The sequence below is a fragment of the Indicator indicator genome, chromosome 22 (genome assembly GCF_027791375.1).
Source record: "Indicator indicator isolate 239-I01 chromosome 22, UM_Iind_1.1, whole genome shotgun sequence".
In the NCBI taxonomy this organism is placed as follows: Eukaryota; Metazoa; Chordata; class Aves; order Piciformes; family Indicatoridae; genus Indicator; species Indicator indicator.
Window position 1 is genome coordinate 17,217,598 of NC_072031.1, and position 17,291 is coordinate 17,234,888.

General features: G+C 56.3%; 2 protein-coding genes across 2 annotated transcripts in view; one reads left to right on the top strand and one right to left on the bottom strand.

The window, feature by feature from the left end:
- Window positions 1-784: 784 nt before the first annotated feature.
- LOC128974510 (NLR family CARD domain-containing protein 3-like) lies at window positions 785-11,541 on the top strand. Its single transcript, XM_054391161.1, has 18 exons — window positions 785-810; window positions 1,242-1,390; window positions 2,532-4,275; window positions 4,535-4,621; window positions 5,731-5,814; window positions 6,059-6,142; window positions 6,589-6,672; window positions 6,780-6,863; window positions 7,357-7,440; window positions 8,282-8,365; window positions 9,150-9,233; window positions 9,332-9,415; window positions 9,663-9,746; window positions 10,011-10,094; window positions 10,192-10,275; window positions 10,502-10,585; window positions 10,765-10,848; window positions 11,451-11,541. Exons 1-18 carry the CDS (start codon window positions 785-787, stop codon window positions 11,539-11,541), a joined length of 3,189 nt encoding a protein of 1,062 aa, XP_054247136.1.
- Window positions 11,542-14,112: 2,571 nt separating this feature from the next.
- Window positions 14,113-17,291, bottom strand: part of CLUAP1 (clusterin associated protein 1) — a 75,117-nt gene continuing 71,938 nt past the window's right edge. The window contains exon 12 of the mRNA XM_054391133.1: window positions 14,113-14,262. Coding sequence (XP_054247108.1) covers window positions 14,113-14,262 — 150 coding nt within the window. The remainder of the gene's footprint in view (window positions 14,263-17,291) is intronic.

Sequence of the window (17,291 nt, forward strand, 5' to 3'; positions counted from 1 at the left end):
AGAGGCCAAGCACAGTGCCAGCTGCTAAGGCAGCTGAAGCTGGTAGCACTTTCAGGTGTGGCAGCACCTCCCTCTCCAGCTCTGCTCAAACAACTGGACTTGGTGAGCAGAGACACCTGTTTAGCAGGAGCCAGCATGGGCTGGTGGCAGCTGAGGGGGGTGGCAGGTAGATGCTGCTGCTCTGGGTGAGGATTCACCAAGTGCTGTTGAAAGTGGAGCATCTACAGAGCTCTGCAACAGGACGTGGTGATGGTCATGCTCAGCAAGCCCTGAAGGAGGCTCTGGACAGTGGCAAGGTGGATTCAAAACCGAAATGGGACCTTGACTGCTCTGCCCCCCCACCTTGCTCACAGCACAGAGAAGGAAAACATGCAGGTGGGTTGTAGTGCTGCTGTCCCTCTGGTGACAGTGGTGGCACTCAGGTGCTCACCACGTGGCCCACAGATAGCACAAGGGCAACCACTCTGCCTGAGGCTCTGGTGTTGCTGCTGAAGGCAGCAAGTTTGTGGCACCTGAGGTCTAGGCAAAGATGCTGCAGCTTGACGGTCCCAGCTCTGCTCCTGCCGGGTCCACAGCACCATGGACTCTGGTCCTAGCCAAGAGCTGACTAGTGGTCCCTTGGCTCAACCACAGGCAGCACTATGTTAGCTCAAGGTGGGCTCCCTCCCACACTGCTCCTGATGCTCTTCCTCTTTCACCAGGAACATGGATAAAGGCTGAGGGACCTTAAATGATGCTGTGAGTTGGTGCTGCCAACAGAGTGCTGCTCACCTAGGGATCACCCATGTCACAGGGAGCCTCTGATGGCAGGTGAGTTGGTGGCTGGGCAGCTGGAGATCCCTCATCTTGGTGGAGTTTCAGATTCAGAAATGGGACAAGGTGGGGCACGAAAACATGAGGGCTGACAGCTGGCTGTCTCTGAAGATAAAAGATCTTTTCTCTCAGCATGGGCTTGGTTTCCAGGAGGAGATGTTGTTGATGACTGTGCTCTTCAGTTTCTCTGACTCCAGTTTCAATAGCTGCTGCCTTTGCCAAGCAGCTCCTAACAAAGCAGCCTGCCCCAGCCTTGGGATCACTGTCTCATGGAGGACTTTGGCAGATGGCTCTGGAGGGCTCTAGTTTATCCCCTGCCATCTTCAAACTCAGATGGGGTGCTTTTCCCTGATGCCTTTTCCTGTCACCCCTGAGCAATGTGCCCAGGGCTTGTTCCAACCCAACCCTCCTGCTCTGCTCTCCTGCAGAGGTTTGGATCGATCGTTACCACAAGCCACTGGTGAGGTCCATTTCCCCTCAGTTCCCGGAGGAGATCATCTGTTACCTGTGGAGGCTGGGCCTCCTGACAGCGAAGAAGGCTGGCTGGGCACAGGAGGTGAGCTCCCTGCCCAAGCAGGTGAGGGTGGTGGTGGACATCCTGGCTGGCTAGGGCAGCTATGCCTCCCAGTCTCCACAGACCTTCATCAAGACCACCAATTCCCAGCTCTACCTTCGCATCACTGTCTGTGGTAGGCAGCCCCTTTTGGACCCAGTGAGGAGGCCAGCACACGTATCCTGGCTGTGGGTGTTGCTGGAGCACCCCAAGATGTGCACAGAGCTGGGCAGTGTTGGCAACTCCAAGGGGAGTGTCCACGCAAGTGATGGTGCCACCTCAGAGTTTCTGCTGGGGAAGGACACAGCCTCTCTGCCAGGTTTGAGGGACCTCTCTCCAGACCCTTCAGCCCCTACTCTATGGGCAGCCCAAGGAGTCTTTAATGTCCTCAATGTCCAGATCACACCAGTCACTCCCAGCATTTGGGCTGGGAACAGTGGGATGGCAAGAAGACAACTGGGCATCTCTGACCCCTTCCACTGGTGGCTGCCCCAACTTTAGTCTCTCCTTGCAACCATTTCCCTGTTTTCCTTCCTGGCTGGAGGCTCCACCCCTGGCTGGTGTCTGCTCTGAATCTCTTACAGCACCATGCCCAGCCTGTGCTGGAGGATTTAAATACCAGGGGCCATGGTACCTGAGCCAGGTGAGTAGGACAGGGCCAGAGATGGTCATGAAGTGCAGCCAAGAGTCCAACTAATCAGACGAGTCCAACTCATCAGACAAGTCCATGGTGACAAATCAGGGCTGAGGTTAAGCCAGGAAGTCAATCCAGAGGTCAGGATCAGGTCTAGCCAGGCCAACCAGGTTCAGAAACAGTCACCAGGCAAGGGCAGAGCAATGAGATCTAAGATCAAGGTCCAGATCAGCAAGGTCCATAGCAGGCAAAGGGACAATGGCACTGTGGACAAGTGCTCCTATAACAGGACTTAGGCAAGGGGCTGAAGGCCCAGGGCTGAGCTTAAATAGGCTCCTGGATCAATGAGTGAGGCTGGTCCACTGAAACCTGTTGGTGCCCTGCAGGCTCTGGCCCTTCCTGCCATGATGTGAGGGCTCCTTGGTGTTTCCCCTCTCCACGGGCATGGTAGAAAAGTGAAGTAGCTTCTCTCATTTCATTTGTGGTCACCATCCTCCTCTTCACCCCTCCATTTAATTTCTCTGTGTGCAGAACCCGCGGTGCAGAAGCACCTGGAGAGCCTCCAAAGCTCCTGTGGGAAAGGCCTGGAGACAGGTCGTCTGCAGCGACTCACCAACCTGCTGCTGGTGGAAGGCTTGACTGATATCCAGCAGAAGGAGCATGACATCCTGCAGATTGAGGCCACCAAAGGCCTGCAAAATGTATCTAAGAGCATCCCTCTGGAGAAGCTCTTCCTGCCTCTCTCCAAGGTCAGCATCCCACCTCGGATCTCTGTCACCATCGGAGTGGCCGGGATTGGTAAAAGCACACTGGTGAAGCTCTTTGTCTACACCTGGGCAAAGGGGGAGATCAACAAGGACATCACCTTTGTGCTGCCCCTCACCTTCAGGGAGCTGAACACCCACGAGAAGCTCTCTGCCGAGCAGCTGATCTGCTCAGCCTTCCCCCACATCACCGAGCCCAGCTGCATCTTGGCAGGGGCCGCCAGGACCCTGCTGATCCTCGATGGCCTGGACAAGTTCAAGACTCCTTTGGATTTTTCCAACGCTGTGGTGTGCACTGACCCCAGAAAAGAGATCCAAGTGGACAACCTGGTCACCAACATTATACGTGGCAACCTGCTGTGGGAGGCCTCTGTCTGGGTGACATCACGGCCGGCAGCAGCCAGCCAGATCCCTGGTGGGCTTGTGGACCGGATGACAGAGATACGAGGCTTTGGAGCTGCTGAGATGAAGGACTTCTTGGACCAGGTGTTCCTTGATAACAGAGACCTATCCAGCCAAGTCCTCCACTACATCAGGGCCAACAGGTCCTTGTGTGCCATGTGCACCATCCCTGGCTTTTGCTGTATTTCTGGTTCCTCAATTGGTTATTACCTAACAACCAGCACCCACAACTCCCAGGAGACCACCACCAGCCCCAGGACCCTCTCAGAAGTCTACTCCTATTATTTTAAAATGGCCTTGAGCAGTGACTGGCCTGAGAAGCCTCAAGAAACACTCAGGATTGAGCAGGTGGTCACCAACAGCAAGAAGGTGGTGGGCAGCCTGGGCAAGCTGGCCTTCTACGGGCTGCTCAGGAGGAAGCACGTCTTCTATGAGCAGGACATGAAGGCCTATGATGTTGACTTGTCCATGCTGCAGAGCAGCCTGTGCAGTAGACTTCTGCTCAAAGAAGAGGTGCAGTCCTTCACAGCCTACTACTTCTCCCACTTAACAATGCAGGAGTTCCTAGCAGCCCTTTATTACTACACAGCTGCCAAGCGGGCGCTGTTCGACCTCTTCACGGAGAGTAGCGTGTCCTGGCCCAAGCTGGGCTTCCTCAGCCACTTCAGAAGTGCTCTTCAGAGGTCTCTGCAGGCAGAGGACAGGCATCTGGACATCTTTGTACGCTTTCTCTCTGGGCTCCTCTCCCCACAGGTGAACAAGCTGCTCTCTGGGTGGCTGGTGGTGAAGGATGAGCACAACAGCTTCAGGAGCCAAGCCATCAGCTTTCTGCAGAGCTGTCTGAACAGCAACTATGTCATCTCCTCACGGGTGGTGAACATCATGCACTGCCTCTATGAAATCCAGCACACAGAGATTGCCAAGACTGTAGAGGAAGCCATGAAGAACGAGAGCTTGTCTGGGATGCTCACCCCTGTGAACTGCTCTGCCCTGGCTTATCTTCTGCAGGTCTCTGATGTCTGTGTGGAGGAGACCAACCTCTCCAACTGCCTCACCTACAATATCTGTAAAAGCCTGCTCTCCCAGCTCCTCTTCTGCCACAACCTCAGGTGAGTTCTGGTTGGATTGCCCTGGGAGAAGCAAGCAGGGACATTGGGCTGTGACTCAAAATCTTGGGTATTGATAGGAGACATGGGCCCACCAGCACTGTCCATTAGAAGAGAGCTGCCTTGGAGATTGCACAGGGTCAGCTTTGCTTCCATGCTTGTGTTTTTCCACCTTCAATGGGCAGATGTCATAGCAGAGTAGTCCTTTATCCACACTGTTCTCCAAATGCTTGGGTTTACTCTTTCCCTGTGTCTTCTCAAGGCTGGATAATAACCAGTTTAAGGACAATGTGATGGAGCTGCTGGGCAGTGTGCTGAGTGCGAAGGACTGCCAGATCCAGAAGCTCAGGTAGGACCTGGCCCAGGGTGGACAGGCTGTTCCTCGGGATGCTGAGTGGAGCTGGGAGCACTTCAAAACCAGGGTGAGGGTCCTCCAGGAATGTCTCTCACACTGGCTCCCCCAGGTGCCTGGTGACATTGACAGCCCCACAAGATCTCCTTCACCCAAGCATGGTGACCTTCCCCCTGTGTCATTGTGATGGCTGGGCAGGCTGTCTCACTCAGCATTCCTAGGACCACTGCCTGTTCTGTGTTCCTAAATATCTGTGTAGGAATCCATGGGTTACCCCAACAAACTGCTTCCCAAGCTCACAGCTGTTGGCTGGACAGCTAAGGTTCTGCATGGAGCAGCTGGCATGGAACAGAGTCACAAAGTTGTTTGGGTTGGAAAAGCCCTTTGAGATCATCCAGCCCAACTGTTCTCTAATTCTGCCAAGGTTGGGGCTAAGCCATGGCCCTCAGCACCACACCTCTGTGGCTTTGAAACACCTCCCAGGGATGGGGCTTCAGCCACCTCCATGGGCAGCCTGGGCCAGGGCTTGAGAATCCTTTCAGTGAAGAAGTTTCTTCTAATGTCCAACCTAAACCTCCCCTGGTGCAGCCTGAGGCCATTTCCTCTTATCCTGTCACTTGTTCCTTGGGAGAAGAGCTCAGCCCCTCACCAGGCTCCTCTCAGGTTGCTGTAGAGAGCCTCCTTTTCTCTAGGCTAAACAACCCCAGGTCCCTCAGCTGCTCCTCCCCTGCTCTTCAGGTCTTATGGAGAGGACAGGTGCCTGGCCCTGTGCAGGGAGATGCCTTGCCCCAGACAGATGGGTCCCCATTTTCGTCACCTCCTTCCCTTCATGGCTGCTCATGGAGATCCCCATACCGCCACCATGACACAAATGAGATTTTAGCCTAGAAACCCTTCCACCCTGCCCTTGCAAACCCTTGCCTGGTGTCCACCCCAGGAGAGCAGATCTGAGAGCACCCAACACTCTGCATGGCTCCTCTGTGAACCAAATGCTCTCCATGGCTTTCTTTTGCTCACCCATCCCAGCTGCATCCTGGGACACAGCAGGGGCTGTGAGAGCCTCTTTCTGCCCCTGGAAAAATTCCAAACTTTCCCTTTGCATGCAGCTTGGCAGAAAATCAGATCAGCAACAAGGGAGCCAAAGCCTTGGCCAGGTCACTGATGGTGAACAGGAGCCTGATAGCACTGGAGTAAGTATCCCACTTCAGCACCCCTCACTAGGAACCACTCCCATGGCTGCCCTGGGACTGGACTCCACCTGGCCTGACTGAGCTGGGGAGGTTCTTCAGCTTCCAAAGTCACCACTGCTCAGGAGCTGATCTTGAGCTGCTGGCCTGTTGTCCCACCTCAGCAGTGCCTGAGCTTGTGCCCTGTGGTGGCACGTGTGTGCCCCTGGCTTTGCTAACCTTGGCTTCCCTGCCCATCTCGCCCCAGCCTGAGGAGCAACTCCATCGGCCCCACCGGCGCCAAAGCCCTGGCTGATGCGCTGAAGAAGAACCAGGTCCTGCTCTCCCTAAAGTAAGTAAACTTCTGCAGCACCTCTAGCAGCAGGACAGACTCCCTCCAGTCCTCTCCTGTCCCATCGAGGTGTTCTCCACCTCAAGGGCCAGCAGGTGGGGAGATCATGGACAGGGCTTGGTTTGGATGCGCCAGGCAGTGAGCACTAGAGTGAGCAGCAGGGACACGAGAACCTGGGAAGCCCTGGGCTAGAGATGTTTGGATCTTTCTGCCTCCCAGCTTCAGAGGGTCCAGGTTAAAGGTCCAGGTCCACCTCTGACATAGGAGTTCACAGGGGGCATGGAAGGTGGCAGTTCCCATGAGATAGGAGGGAGAGCCACAGGCAAATTCCCATCTCACAGATATGGGGACAAGCAAATGCCAAGGCTAGATGGCCACCACCCTTCATGGTCCCTCAGCCTGCTGCAGAAGCAACCATGCACAGCTTCACTCCTCTCTCCCTTCAGCCTGCAGCACAATGCCATCAAGGAGGATGGTGCCAGCTTCCTGGCTGAGGCCCTGTTGAGCAATCATAGGCTGGTGACCCTGCAGTGAGTGACCAGGACCCACTGTCCCCCATCCCAGGCACCCAGCAGACCAAGGTGTCAGTGAGGGGTACTTGGCACCTGCCATTCACAGGTGCTGTGCACCCTTGCAGCCTGCAGAAGAATGCCATTGGTGCCCATGGTTGCAGGAAGGTGGCCGAGGTGCTGAAGCAGAACTGCAGCCTGAAGGAGCTGATGTAAGTGCAGCACAGCGAGGAGGGGTCCTGCACTATGCCAGGTCCTCTGGGATCTCTGGGCAGGAGATGAAGGCAGTGGGCTGGACCACATGACACAGGCAGGACAGACTGTGCCAGCTTTGCCCAGGGACTGGCAGGGATGGAGTGGGACAAGGACTGCAGAGCTCCCCTCGGAGCGACCCTGTGGAGATGCTCTCCATCTCTCCTGGATGCTGTCCATATCTCCAGGGACATAGGGAGCCCGGTAGAGAACCAAGAGGCCAAGCCTTCCCTCCAGCAGAGGCAAGCTCCAGGGCCTGTGTACATGTGAAAAGCTATCTCAGCTCCAGCCCAACGGACAGCAATAGAGTGGTGTGCAGGCTGGAAGGGAGCCCACAGCAAGTTCACGCTTATTGCTGCAGGAGGAAGAGCCTAGAGGCGATGGAGCTTGTGCTGGTCTCAGCTGGTTGCAGCATGGCTGCTGGGGACATCAGCTCTTCCTCCTGTCTTTTAGACTCTCCAGCAACTCGGTGGGAGACAATGGCTCAGTTGCCTTGGCTGAAGCTCTGAAGGTGAACCACACTCTGCAAATCCTTGAGTAAGTCCCTCCTCCACATCTGGCCTCCTGCTTGCCCAAGAGAGACCAGCCCAGCCTCCTGACTCCAGCAGCACCTCCCACCCCTCATACCACCCCAGACCCCCTCCACATCTCTCCCATTCCACGTGTCTCCCATCCCATGTGGTGAGACACAAGGCTGAAGGTGCTCTATGTAGGCCGGACCACCAAGCAGCAGCCCAGGTCAAAGCCAGCAGCAGGCAGGAGGGTCCTGCCTCCACCATGGGAGCACTGCAGGAGTTAAGTCTCAGCCCAAATGATTTTATTTCTGCTTTGGAGGACACCAGCAGCTTTGGGCCTTCTTTCTCTCTCACATGTGATGGGAGTTGGCTAAGGAGGAAGGCAATGGGCCTGGCAGAGTTGTGGTGGGGTGGTGCAGCCTTCATCCCCCTAGGGAACAGCAGCCAGAGAGGACAGCTCCTCCTGCCTAGCCGATGGCTCCTGGGGATGAGCTGCTGTGCCCTGAGTCCATCACTGGCTTCCCACAGCACGACAGGGACCCAAACCCCACAGGACCTGCATGGCCAGCTGAGGTGGCAGCCATGGCAATGGCTAGGTGGGGATGATGGCTGTCCCAGCATGGTGGCAAACTTCATCACCTCTGCTTGGTGGGGCAGGTGCTGCTGTGGTGAGCAGGAGATGCTGATCTTAGCCTGGCTGCTCTTGAAGCTGCTCCTTCAGCTTCAGCTCCCTTCCCTGCCTGCTGTGGCTGGGAGATGTCCATTTCTTAGCAAAATGTGCAAAGGGGCAGCCCAAACATGGCCCTGCAACCTACCAGGGATGCCCGCCCTGGCCTATCCTCACACCTTCACGTTTGTCTCAGTCTGCAGAGCAACTCCATCAGCAACTCTGGGGTCACTGCGCTGACAGCAGCTCTCTGCTCCAACAAGGGACTCACCAGCCTCAAGTGAGTGATGGCCCTGTGGCCACCCTGGCCCGAAGGTGCTGCTGGGACATGGGGTGTGAGAACCTTTCCTTGTGCCTGATTGTTTCCACAAGTTGTCTGGGATGCTGGAGGCTGCTCTGTCTCTCCTCCGTCTGCAAGCATCCTCTCTCCATTGCTGACTTTCTCCCCTGGGACAGTAACTCTCCAGCCATGTCTCACAAGGAAATGAGGGCAGTAGGGATGGGAGGATGGGAAAAAGTCCTGATGGGTCATCAGTGTCCACAGCTGGAGTATGCATAGGCTGAGAGAGTTGGTGGTGGTCAGCCTGGAGAAGAGAAGGCTCCATGGAGACCTTCTGGTGGCCTTCTAGTGCTTCAAGGAGCTGAGCTGTCTGGGGACAGATTTTTTCTCATGGCCTGTTATGACAGGCCAATGGGGGGATGGTTTGAACTCAGAGAGTTTCAGACTGGAGAGAAGGAAGAAATGTTTGACCCTGAGAGTGGTGAGAGCCTGGCCCAGGTTGCCCAGCGAGGTGGGAGCTGCCCTATAGGTGGCACCAGTGCAGGTCACGTTGTTTGGCGCTGTGAGCAACCTGCTTTGGCTGCAGCTGTTCCTGCTCGCTGCAGTGGTTGGACTGGATGAGCTTTGAAGGTCCCTTCCAGCCCAACCAGTCCATGATTCCATGACAGTCAGATAGACTTCCATGGCAGCAGATGGTCTCAGCCCCAGAGTGGGTGCTGTGGGGGCCTTTGGGGAAACAGCTGCTGCCTTGGCTGCTCCTCCCCAGCCCTGTGTCTCTGCCCAGCCTGCGGGAGAACTCGATCAGCAAGGAGGGAGGCCCTGCCATCGCCTGTGCCCTGCGGACAAATAGCACCCTCAGGAAGATGGAGTAAGTCCCATGTGCCCCAGCAGAGCACCCACGAGGTGTCACTGGAGTTGTCTCAAGCTCTGTGTGCATGACTTATGTCCTGTGTCCCCTGTCTCCAGCTTGGCAGCGAACCTGCTGTGTGACAAGGGTGGCAAGGCCATTGCTCTGGCCATAGCAGAGAACCAGGCACTCACCTCCCTCCAGTGAGTTTTCTCCTTGGACCTAGTTTGGTTTGGAGCCCTTCGTGTGGTAACGGGGCAGTGACATGGCTCCTGGGCCCCAGCCCCTGCAGGCTGTGAGAGTGGCTTCCCCAGGTGACCCTGTGCCATCCAGGATGGACATACAGGGTCTTGCACATGGGTCATCTCCCAGCAGTTGGGTGCTGAGCCTGCAGGGATCTGGGTGTCCTTGCAGCCCTGAACTTCACCTTCTGTCCTCTCCTGCCTGCAGTTTGCAGTGGAACTTCATTCAGGCCAGCGCTGCCACAGCCCTGGCACAAGCACTACGGTCCAACGATAGCCTGGCCAGCCTCGAGTAAGTGGGGACATGGGGACAGGTCCTGGGCAGCACCTTCCTCCTGCTCCCTGCCCGAGGACTCTGCCCTCATGCTGCTGCAGGGGAGGTGGCTCTGCTGGCTGCCTCCTGCACGGTGTCCCCATCGCACATCCCTGCCTGGGGCTGCAGCAAGTCCGTGGTGGCCTGAGGGCCTCCCGGGCCATGTGCGCAGGGCTGGCAGGCTGTGCCCTCTGCTGGCTGTCGCTGGGTGCCAGAGGCAGAGGCAGCACTCGTGTGTCTTAGCTTGCAGGAGAATGCCATTGGAGACCAGGGCACAGCCGCCCTCGCTGCTGCGCTGGACGTCAACACCAGACTGCAACAGCTCCAGTGAGTGTCCAGCCCTGTAGTCACAGCCTGGCTAGTTAGCTTGGCTAATTAGCCACCTCACAACACATGCTGAGCTCAGGTCCTTGTTCTTTCAAAGCCTGCAGGTGGCTTCAATTGGTGCAGCTGGTGCCCAAGCCCTGGCAGAAGCCTTAATGGTCAACAAGAGCCTGCAGATCCTGGAGTAAGTGTTTGGTGAGGCCACCAAGACCCCATGGCTGTGACACTGCTGCCTAGGGGTACCTGAGACCCTGGTCCTGAGCTTAGAACTGCTCCACCCTCATACTGTGTCCCGCCAGACTTGGCTTGCCTGCTTCTTGACTTGCTCGTGTGGGGCTACCCCTCCCACCTCCTCCTGTCACCCATGGAGAGTGTGGGGCTGGTTTCTCACTACCTGCCTTTTTTCCCAGCTTGAGAGGCAACTCGGTCGGCGTGGCCGGGGCCAAGGCCTTGGCCAACGCGCTGAAGGCCAATCGCAGCCTCTGCCGCCTCAAGTGAGTGTCCTGTCCCTGGGGACAGCCAGGAGAAGCCTTCCCAGAGGGGACAGCCAGGCTAGCAGCTCTCAGTGGAGCAAACCCCTGAGCTGGTGGCTTTGCCAGTGCCTATACCCCTGGCCCCTCCTGGTGGCCACATCTCCCTGTCTCTCTCTTTCTGACCTTCCTGCCTCCTGCAGCCTGCAGGAGAACTCTCTGGGCATGGATGGAGCCATCTGCATTGCCACTGCACTGAGGGGCAACCATGGCCTCACCTACGTGAAGTAAGTGGCTGCTGGGCTGCATGCCAAGGGGAGACCCTGGGAGCCATCAGAGAGTCTTCCCCACCACTGCCACGGCCTGTTCCTTGCTGCCCTACAGCAATCTCCTCAAAGGGGCAGGGGACCAGGGCCCCCTGTGCTCTTCTTGGCATGACAGCCACCATCTCCACACAGCTCCAGACCCCACTCCCTGGGGAGTCCTCTGGGGAGGTGAAACACCTCAAAAGCCATGGGGACTGACTTGTGCCTGTTGTGCCAGGGCAAGGGCTGATAGTTTGAACTCAAAGAGGGAGATTCAGAGTGAAGGGATAAATGTTTGACAGTGAGGGTGGGGAGAGCCTGGCCCAGGCTGCCCAGAGAGGTGGGAGCTGCTCCATGACTGGCACCATTGCAGGTCAGGATGTTTGGGGCTGTGAGCAACCTGCTCTGGTTTCAGCTATCCCTCTGGCCTCTCAAACTCAGAGTCCTCTGTGACCAGGGTGCCAAGAAGCTCCTGGATGGTGTGGGGAGGGTGCAGATGCTGCTGGCTGGTGGTACCAACCTGAGGAACATCTCTTGTACCCAGCAAGGATCCTGCTCTGAGCTCTGGCTGTCTGTGCTCCCAGCCTGCAGGGGAACTGCGTCGGGCAGTCTGGAGCCAAGATGATCTCAGATGCCATCCAAACCAATGCCCCCGACTGCGTGGTGGACGTGTGAGGGCCCTGGCCACAGCCAGGAGGTGGCCTGCTGGGTCCCTCGGGCCAGGGCACCTCTGCAGGGGGCTGCTGGGCCCTCTGCCTACCAGGGAGGAGAGATGCAGCAAGGGGAGCTCCTTGGCACAAGCCCAGGAGGACCTGCTCCCTGTATCCACGGTGCAGGAGGGTCAGGACCGGCTGGTGTCAGAGGCTGAGGGATGTGCACCCAGGTCCCTGCTCATCCAGGTCCTGGGGAAGCATCAGGGAGTGGCTGAAATGGAGAATGGCTGGAATGGAGAATGGAGGGAGGAGGGAGCAGATCCCACATGCCAGCCCTTCTTGTTGTGGTAGGTGACCTGACTGGTGGCAGTTCCCCCTCCTTTGATCTCCACAGTGTTCCAGTGCAGTGCTCACAGCCTGCCCCAGGCTGGGCACATCTTGGCCGCCTTGCAGCTCTGCTCTGCTCCCAGCCTGAGCTGCTGGGCAGGAATATTGCAGCAGCCCAGCTGGGGCTGCAGGGCTCTGCTCCAGGCAGGGCTCCCCAGAGAAAACAATGAATCCTGGGCAGGGCTCCCAGCAGCCTCACCTCTCCTGGCTACACATTGTCCTGCCCTGCAGGCTCCCCTTGAAATCCCAAAGAGAGCAGAGGCTGCTGGCTCCCCGCTCACAGGAGAGCTGGGTACTTCAGAGCAGGATCCTGGGCTGCCACTACAACCTTGGGAGTGAGTTGGTGCTGGTTAAACCTGCCTGAAGACTTTGTCATCTCATGGTATGGGAGTAGAACCAGCTAGAAAGTGGAACCATCTAGAAAGGCCTTAGCAAATAAAGAAGCCTCAGAGCAAGGGGAGGAGAAGTGGGGTGGTGAATGGCAGTAGAAGAGCACCATGTGAGGATGGGCTGTCTCCAGCCCCTGTGTCCTGGGACTGCCTTACCATGAAGTTCTACCCCTTGAGGTCAGGCTGGACTGCTTGGGTCTCCTGCTGTTGTCACTGGTGACAAGTGGTGTGACTCTGAGATATGTCTTCCCCATGTCCCAGGTGTGGGAAGGCTCCATCATCTTTTAGCAGGTAACCTTCTGGGCAGGTGACTTCTGCAAGCAGAGGTGCCAGGTGGCAGAGACCCAGAGACTCTCCAGAAGATGCCAGCTTAGCAGGTAGACCAATAACTAAAAATGCAACTTCCTAGAGCCCCCTCCAGCCACTGCCCCATCTCCCCACTCCAGCAGAGCCCACCCTGAGATCTGCTGCTGCTCTGAGGGCAGTGAGGGCCTGCTGCAGGGACCTCTGTGAGCTACTCCTGGAGAACCAGGAGGATGAGCTGTGTGATGGGTGGGAAATAAACTCGCTCCTGGCTGAGCAGAGGCCTTGTGCTGCCTTCCTCTCTTGGTTAGGAACCATTACATGTGACATCATTTGGGGTGCACTGTCCTCTACTGCCACGCTGCAGACCCCACAGCCTGTAGTGGGCTTGTGGCTTTTCTGAGGGTCAGGGACTGGCCACACTGTCCCACAGGTTGCAGTGATCCTGAGGGACTGGAGTCCTCCCTCTGCCACAACCACTGCAGGGATGACTGAGGCTCAGGTCCAGCTCTGCCCAAAGCTTCTGCCTGACCCTGAGCTGAAATGTTACCTGAAGCACCAACAGAGAGACCAACAGCCCTGAGGTGACCAACAGTCCTGAGGGTGATCCCTCTCCCAGCTCATAGCCATTGTCTCCCAGCTCAAAGCCATATACTGGGAGGCTGCTCTAAGGTCTCCCTGGAGCCTTCTCTTCTCCAGGCTGAACAGCCCCAACTCTCCCAGCCTGTCCCCACCGAGGAGGTTCTCCAGCCCTCTGATCATCTTGTTGGCCTCCTCTGGACCCTCTCCAGTAGCTCCAGGTCCTTCTTGTGCTGGGGGCCCCAGTGCTGCAGGTGGGGTCTGAGAAGAGCAGAGCAGAGCAGAGCAGAGGGGCAGAATCCCCTCCCTATGCTGCTGCTCTCCCTGCTCTGGATGCAGCTCAGCACACAGCTGGCTCTGGGCTGCCAGTGACCATTACTGGCTGCTGGGGAGTTTGTCACCAACTGACACCCCAAAGGCCTTCTCCTGCAGGTTGTTCTAGAGCCACTCCTCACCCATCCTGGATTTGTGCCTCAGCGCAACTGGTGCTGCTCTTTGTGGAGGCAAGCCCCCTGATCCACTGAAGTATATGTTCAGGATAAGCAGATTTCCGCTTAATGTGCTCCCAGAGCAGCTTTTCATCCTCTTCCATTCAGCCAAACCCCCGTCAGGATGTACTGAGCAGCAGAGCAACAAAGCACACAGTGTTCAGGTGCTCACAGGGGTGATTTTTGGCAGGTAAGGGCCAGTTCTGGTGCAGTTCTGGACACAACCACACCACATTCCTGTGCTTCTCCTGAGGGATAAACTCCTCCTGCTCTGGGAGTGACCAGCTTAGCAATCCGAGTTTATTTCAAGTTTAATGAGCATTATTTCCCAGCTCCTGAATTCCTGCTGACAAGCACTTTCCAAACGGCAGGATATTAGCTCCTGGCCTGCAGGCTCTCCAAAGTTTGGATTTCCTAATGCCTCCTGGCTCTGCTGCTGCTGCAGTGTCAGAAGTCACTGTCACTTTCCCCTAGGGGCTCTGGCTTCCTTGCTCGATGACTGGATTTACTTGGGGACATTTCCATGCTGTCATCTTCTAAATCCTCCTCATCATCATCGTCTTCATCCAGATCAATCTCACTGTCTCTCGAGTCCTCCTGCAGGGAAGCAAAAGTTCATCTCCAGCTCAGTTCTCAGATGGCAAGGGTTTGCCACCCCTGGAATAGAGCCTGGCACAGCTGCCTGATGACAAGCTGCTTTGCCCCCTGCCCCCGGGCAATTGCACATCCAGGGGCTGTGGGGAAGGCTGCTACTTTGAGCTGGTAGATCCCCCTTTGAACTTGCACTGGGGAGCAGCAGCAGCTTCTGCAAGAGGTTTGGTTGCAGCCCAGGCTGCTGTGCTGTGGCCTTCCACAGGAGTGGGAGTTCAGAGCTCAGCTGCCTTGGGGAGAGGCTCAGGGCTCTCACCAGCAGCTCCCCACTTTGCTAGGCAGCAGCTGCTCCAACTCGATTCACTGCAAACTTGCTCCTGCACTTCACAGGGCTGACAGAGACAGTTCCCTGACTTTGGCTGAATCTGTGCTGCTAAAAACCTTGCAGAGTGTTTAACCTTCTGCTGATAGCTACTGTGAGGCCAAAGAATCAAGACACAGTGGGAGAAAATGGACGCAGGAACGAAACCCACCTGTGCCTTGGTGATGATCCTGCACGCGCCTGGCCATGCTGGGGCAGGTCTCCCCTTGGAGAGCGAGAGAGCAGGAGGGGCAGAGCAGGGGAAAAAAGTACAAGAATATAAAAGAATCCAGAAAGTAACCAGAACGGGAGCAGGTGAGGTGGCAGCAAAGCCATGTGCAGCTCAGGCATCATGTACCACACCAGCAAGCGGCAGAGCCTGGGCACAGGCTGCCCAGGGAGGTGGCGGAAGCCCTGTCCCTGGAGGTGTTTCAAAGCCACAGAGATGTGGTGGTGAGGGCCATGGCTTAGCCCCAGCCTTGGCAGAGTTGGAGAATGGTTGGGCTGGAGGAACTGATTCCATGGGCAGGCTGAAGCCTGCTCTCCTTGCAGCTCCCACAGCCCCATTAACTCTTTGTGGTGTTCAGCCTCACTGGTTTTCTCCCCTGGTCTCAGACACAAAGGTGCCTGCAAGGGTTTCTAAGCAAGCCTCTCAGCCCTGGTGCCTACTGAGGTGCTGTATTAAGGAGTCAGAGGCAGGAGACAATCAAAGCAGCAGCAGCTGAGGGCAATAAGAGGCTGGAGGTGTTGGTTTTCCACACTTGGATGTGCTGGGGCCAACAGAGAGACACGGGAGAAAACTGGGAATAGGCAAAGTCCAAAGGGAAGAGAAATTGCAGAGGCTGAATATCCAAAGCTGGCAGAGACATGGTCAAGGACAGTCAGGGAGCACTGTGCCTAAGGTCACAGCACCTTCACCTACAGCTCTGGCACTCCTGATCCTACCCACACAGAATCACAGAATGTCAGGGGCTGGAAGGGACCTTGAGAGATCATGCAGTCCAACGCCCCTAGCCAGAGCAGGGTCACCCAGGGCAGGTCACCAAGGAACACACCCAGATGGGTCTTGAATATCTCCAGAGAGGGAGACTCCCCAGCCACCCTGAGCAGCCTGTTCCAAGGTTCTGTCACCCTCACAGTGAAATAATTCTTCCTCCTGTTTTCACGGAACTTCCTATGGCTCAGCTTCCACCACTGCCCCTTGTGCTGGCTTTGGGCATCACCCAGCAGAGCCTGGCTCCAGCCTCTGGGCACTCACCCTGCACATCTTTATCAACAGCAATGAGGTCACCTCTCAGGCTCCTCTCCAGGCTACAGAGCCCTCAGCTCCCTCAGGCTCTCCTCATAAGGAAGATGTTCCACTGCCTGCAGCATCTTTGTGGCTCTGCACTGGACTCTTTCAAGCAGTTCCCTAAGGTCCTTCTTGAACTGAGGGGCCCAGAACTGGACACAATATATTCCAGATGTGGCCTCACCAGGGCAGAGTAGAGGGGCAGGAGAACCTCTCTCAACCTACTGATCATACCCCTTCTAATACAACCCAGGATGCCCTTGGACTTCTTTGCCACCAGAGCACATTGCTGGCTCTTGGTCAACCTCCCATCCACCAGGACCTCCAGGTCCTTTTCCCCTTCACTGCTCTCCAGCAGCTCAGTCCCCAACCTATACTGCTCCATGAGGTTGCTCTTTCCCAGGTGCAAGACTCTCCCCTTGCCCTTGTTGAACTTCATTAAATTTCTCCCTGCCAAGTTCTCAGCCAGTCCAAGCCTCACTGAATGGCAGCACAACCCTCCTGTGTCAGCCACTCCTCCCACATTTGTGCCATCAGCAAACTTGCTGCCAGTGCCCTCTGTGCTCTCATCCAAGTCATTGATGAATATATTGAACAGCTCTGGTCCCGGTGCTGACCCCTGAGGGACTCCACTAGACACAGGCCTCCAACTAGACTCCATCCCATTGACCACAGCTCTCTGACTTCTTCCCCTCAACCAGTTCCCATCCACCTCACTCCCAGATCATCCAGACCACACTGCCTCAGTTCAGCTGCAGAGATGCTGTGGCAGACAGTGTCAAATACCTTACTGAAATCAAGATAAACCACAGCCACTGCTCTGCCATCATCTATCCACCTGGTTATGCCCTCACCAAAGGCTATCACGTTGGTCAGACTTCCCCTTGGTAAAACCATGTTGACTGCTCCTAATGACATTCTCGTCCTTGATGTGCCTAAGGACAGCACCAAGGATAAGTTGCTCCGTCAGCCTTCCAGGGATGGAGATGATGCTGACTGGTCTAGAATAACCTGGGTCCTCCTTCTTGCCCTGTTTGAAGCAGAGAGTGACATGTGCCCTCCTCCAGTGCCCAGGCACCTCTCCTGTCTGCCATGACTTACCAAAGATGATGGAGAGTGGTCTGGCAGTGACCTCTGCCAGCTCCCTCAGCACCCTTGGGTGCTTCCCATCAGGACCCATGGATTTATGGATGTCCAGATGACTTAACTGTTCTCTAACCCAATCCTCATCAACCAAGGAAAGTTCCTCCTTTGCCCTGTCTTTCTCGGGGGCCTTGGGGGCCCCAGAAATGGGTCTGAATGCCAGCAGCAGAAATCATTCCCCAGAAGGCCACGAAGAGTCTTAACCACATCCAGCCTGGCAGAAGCAAACAGCAGAGCATG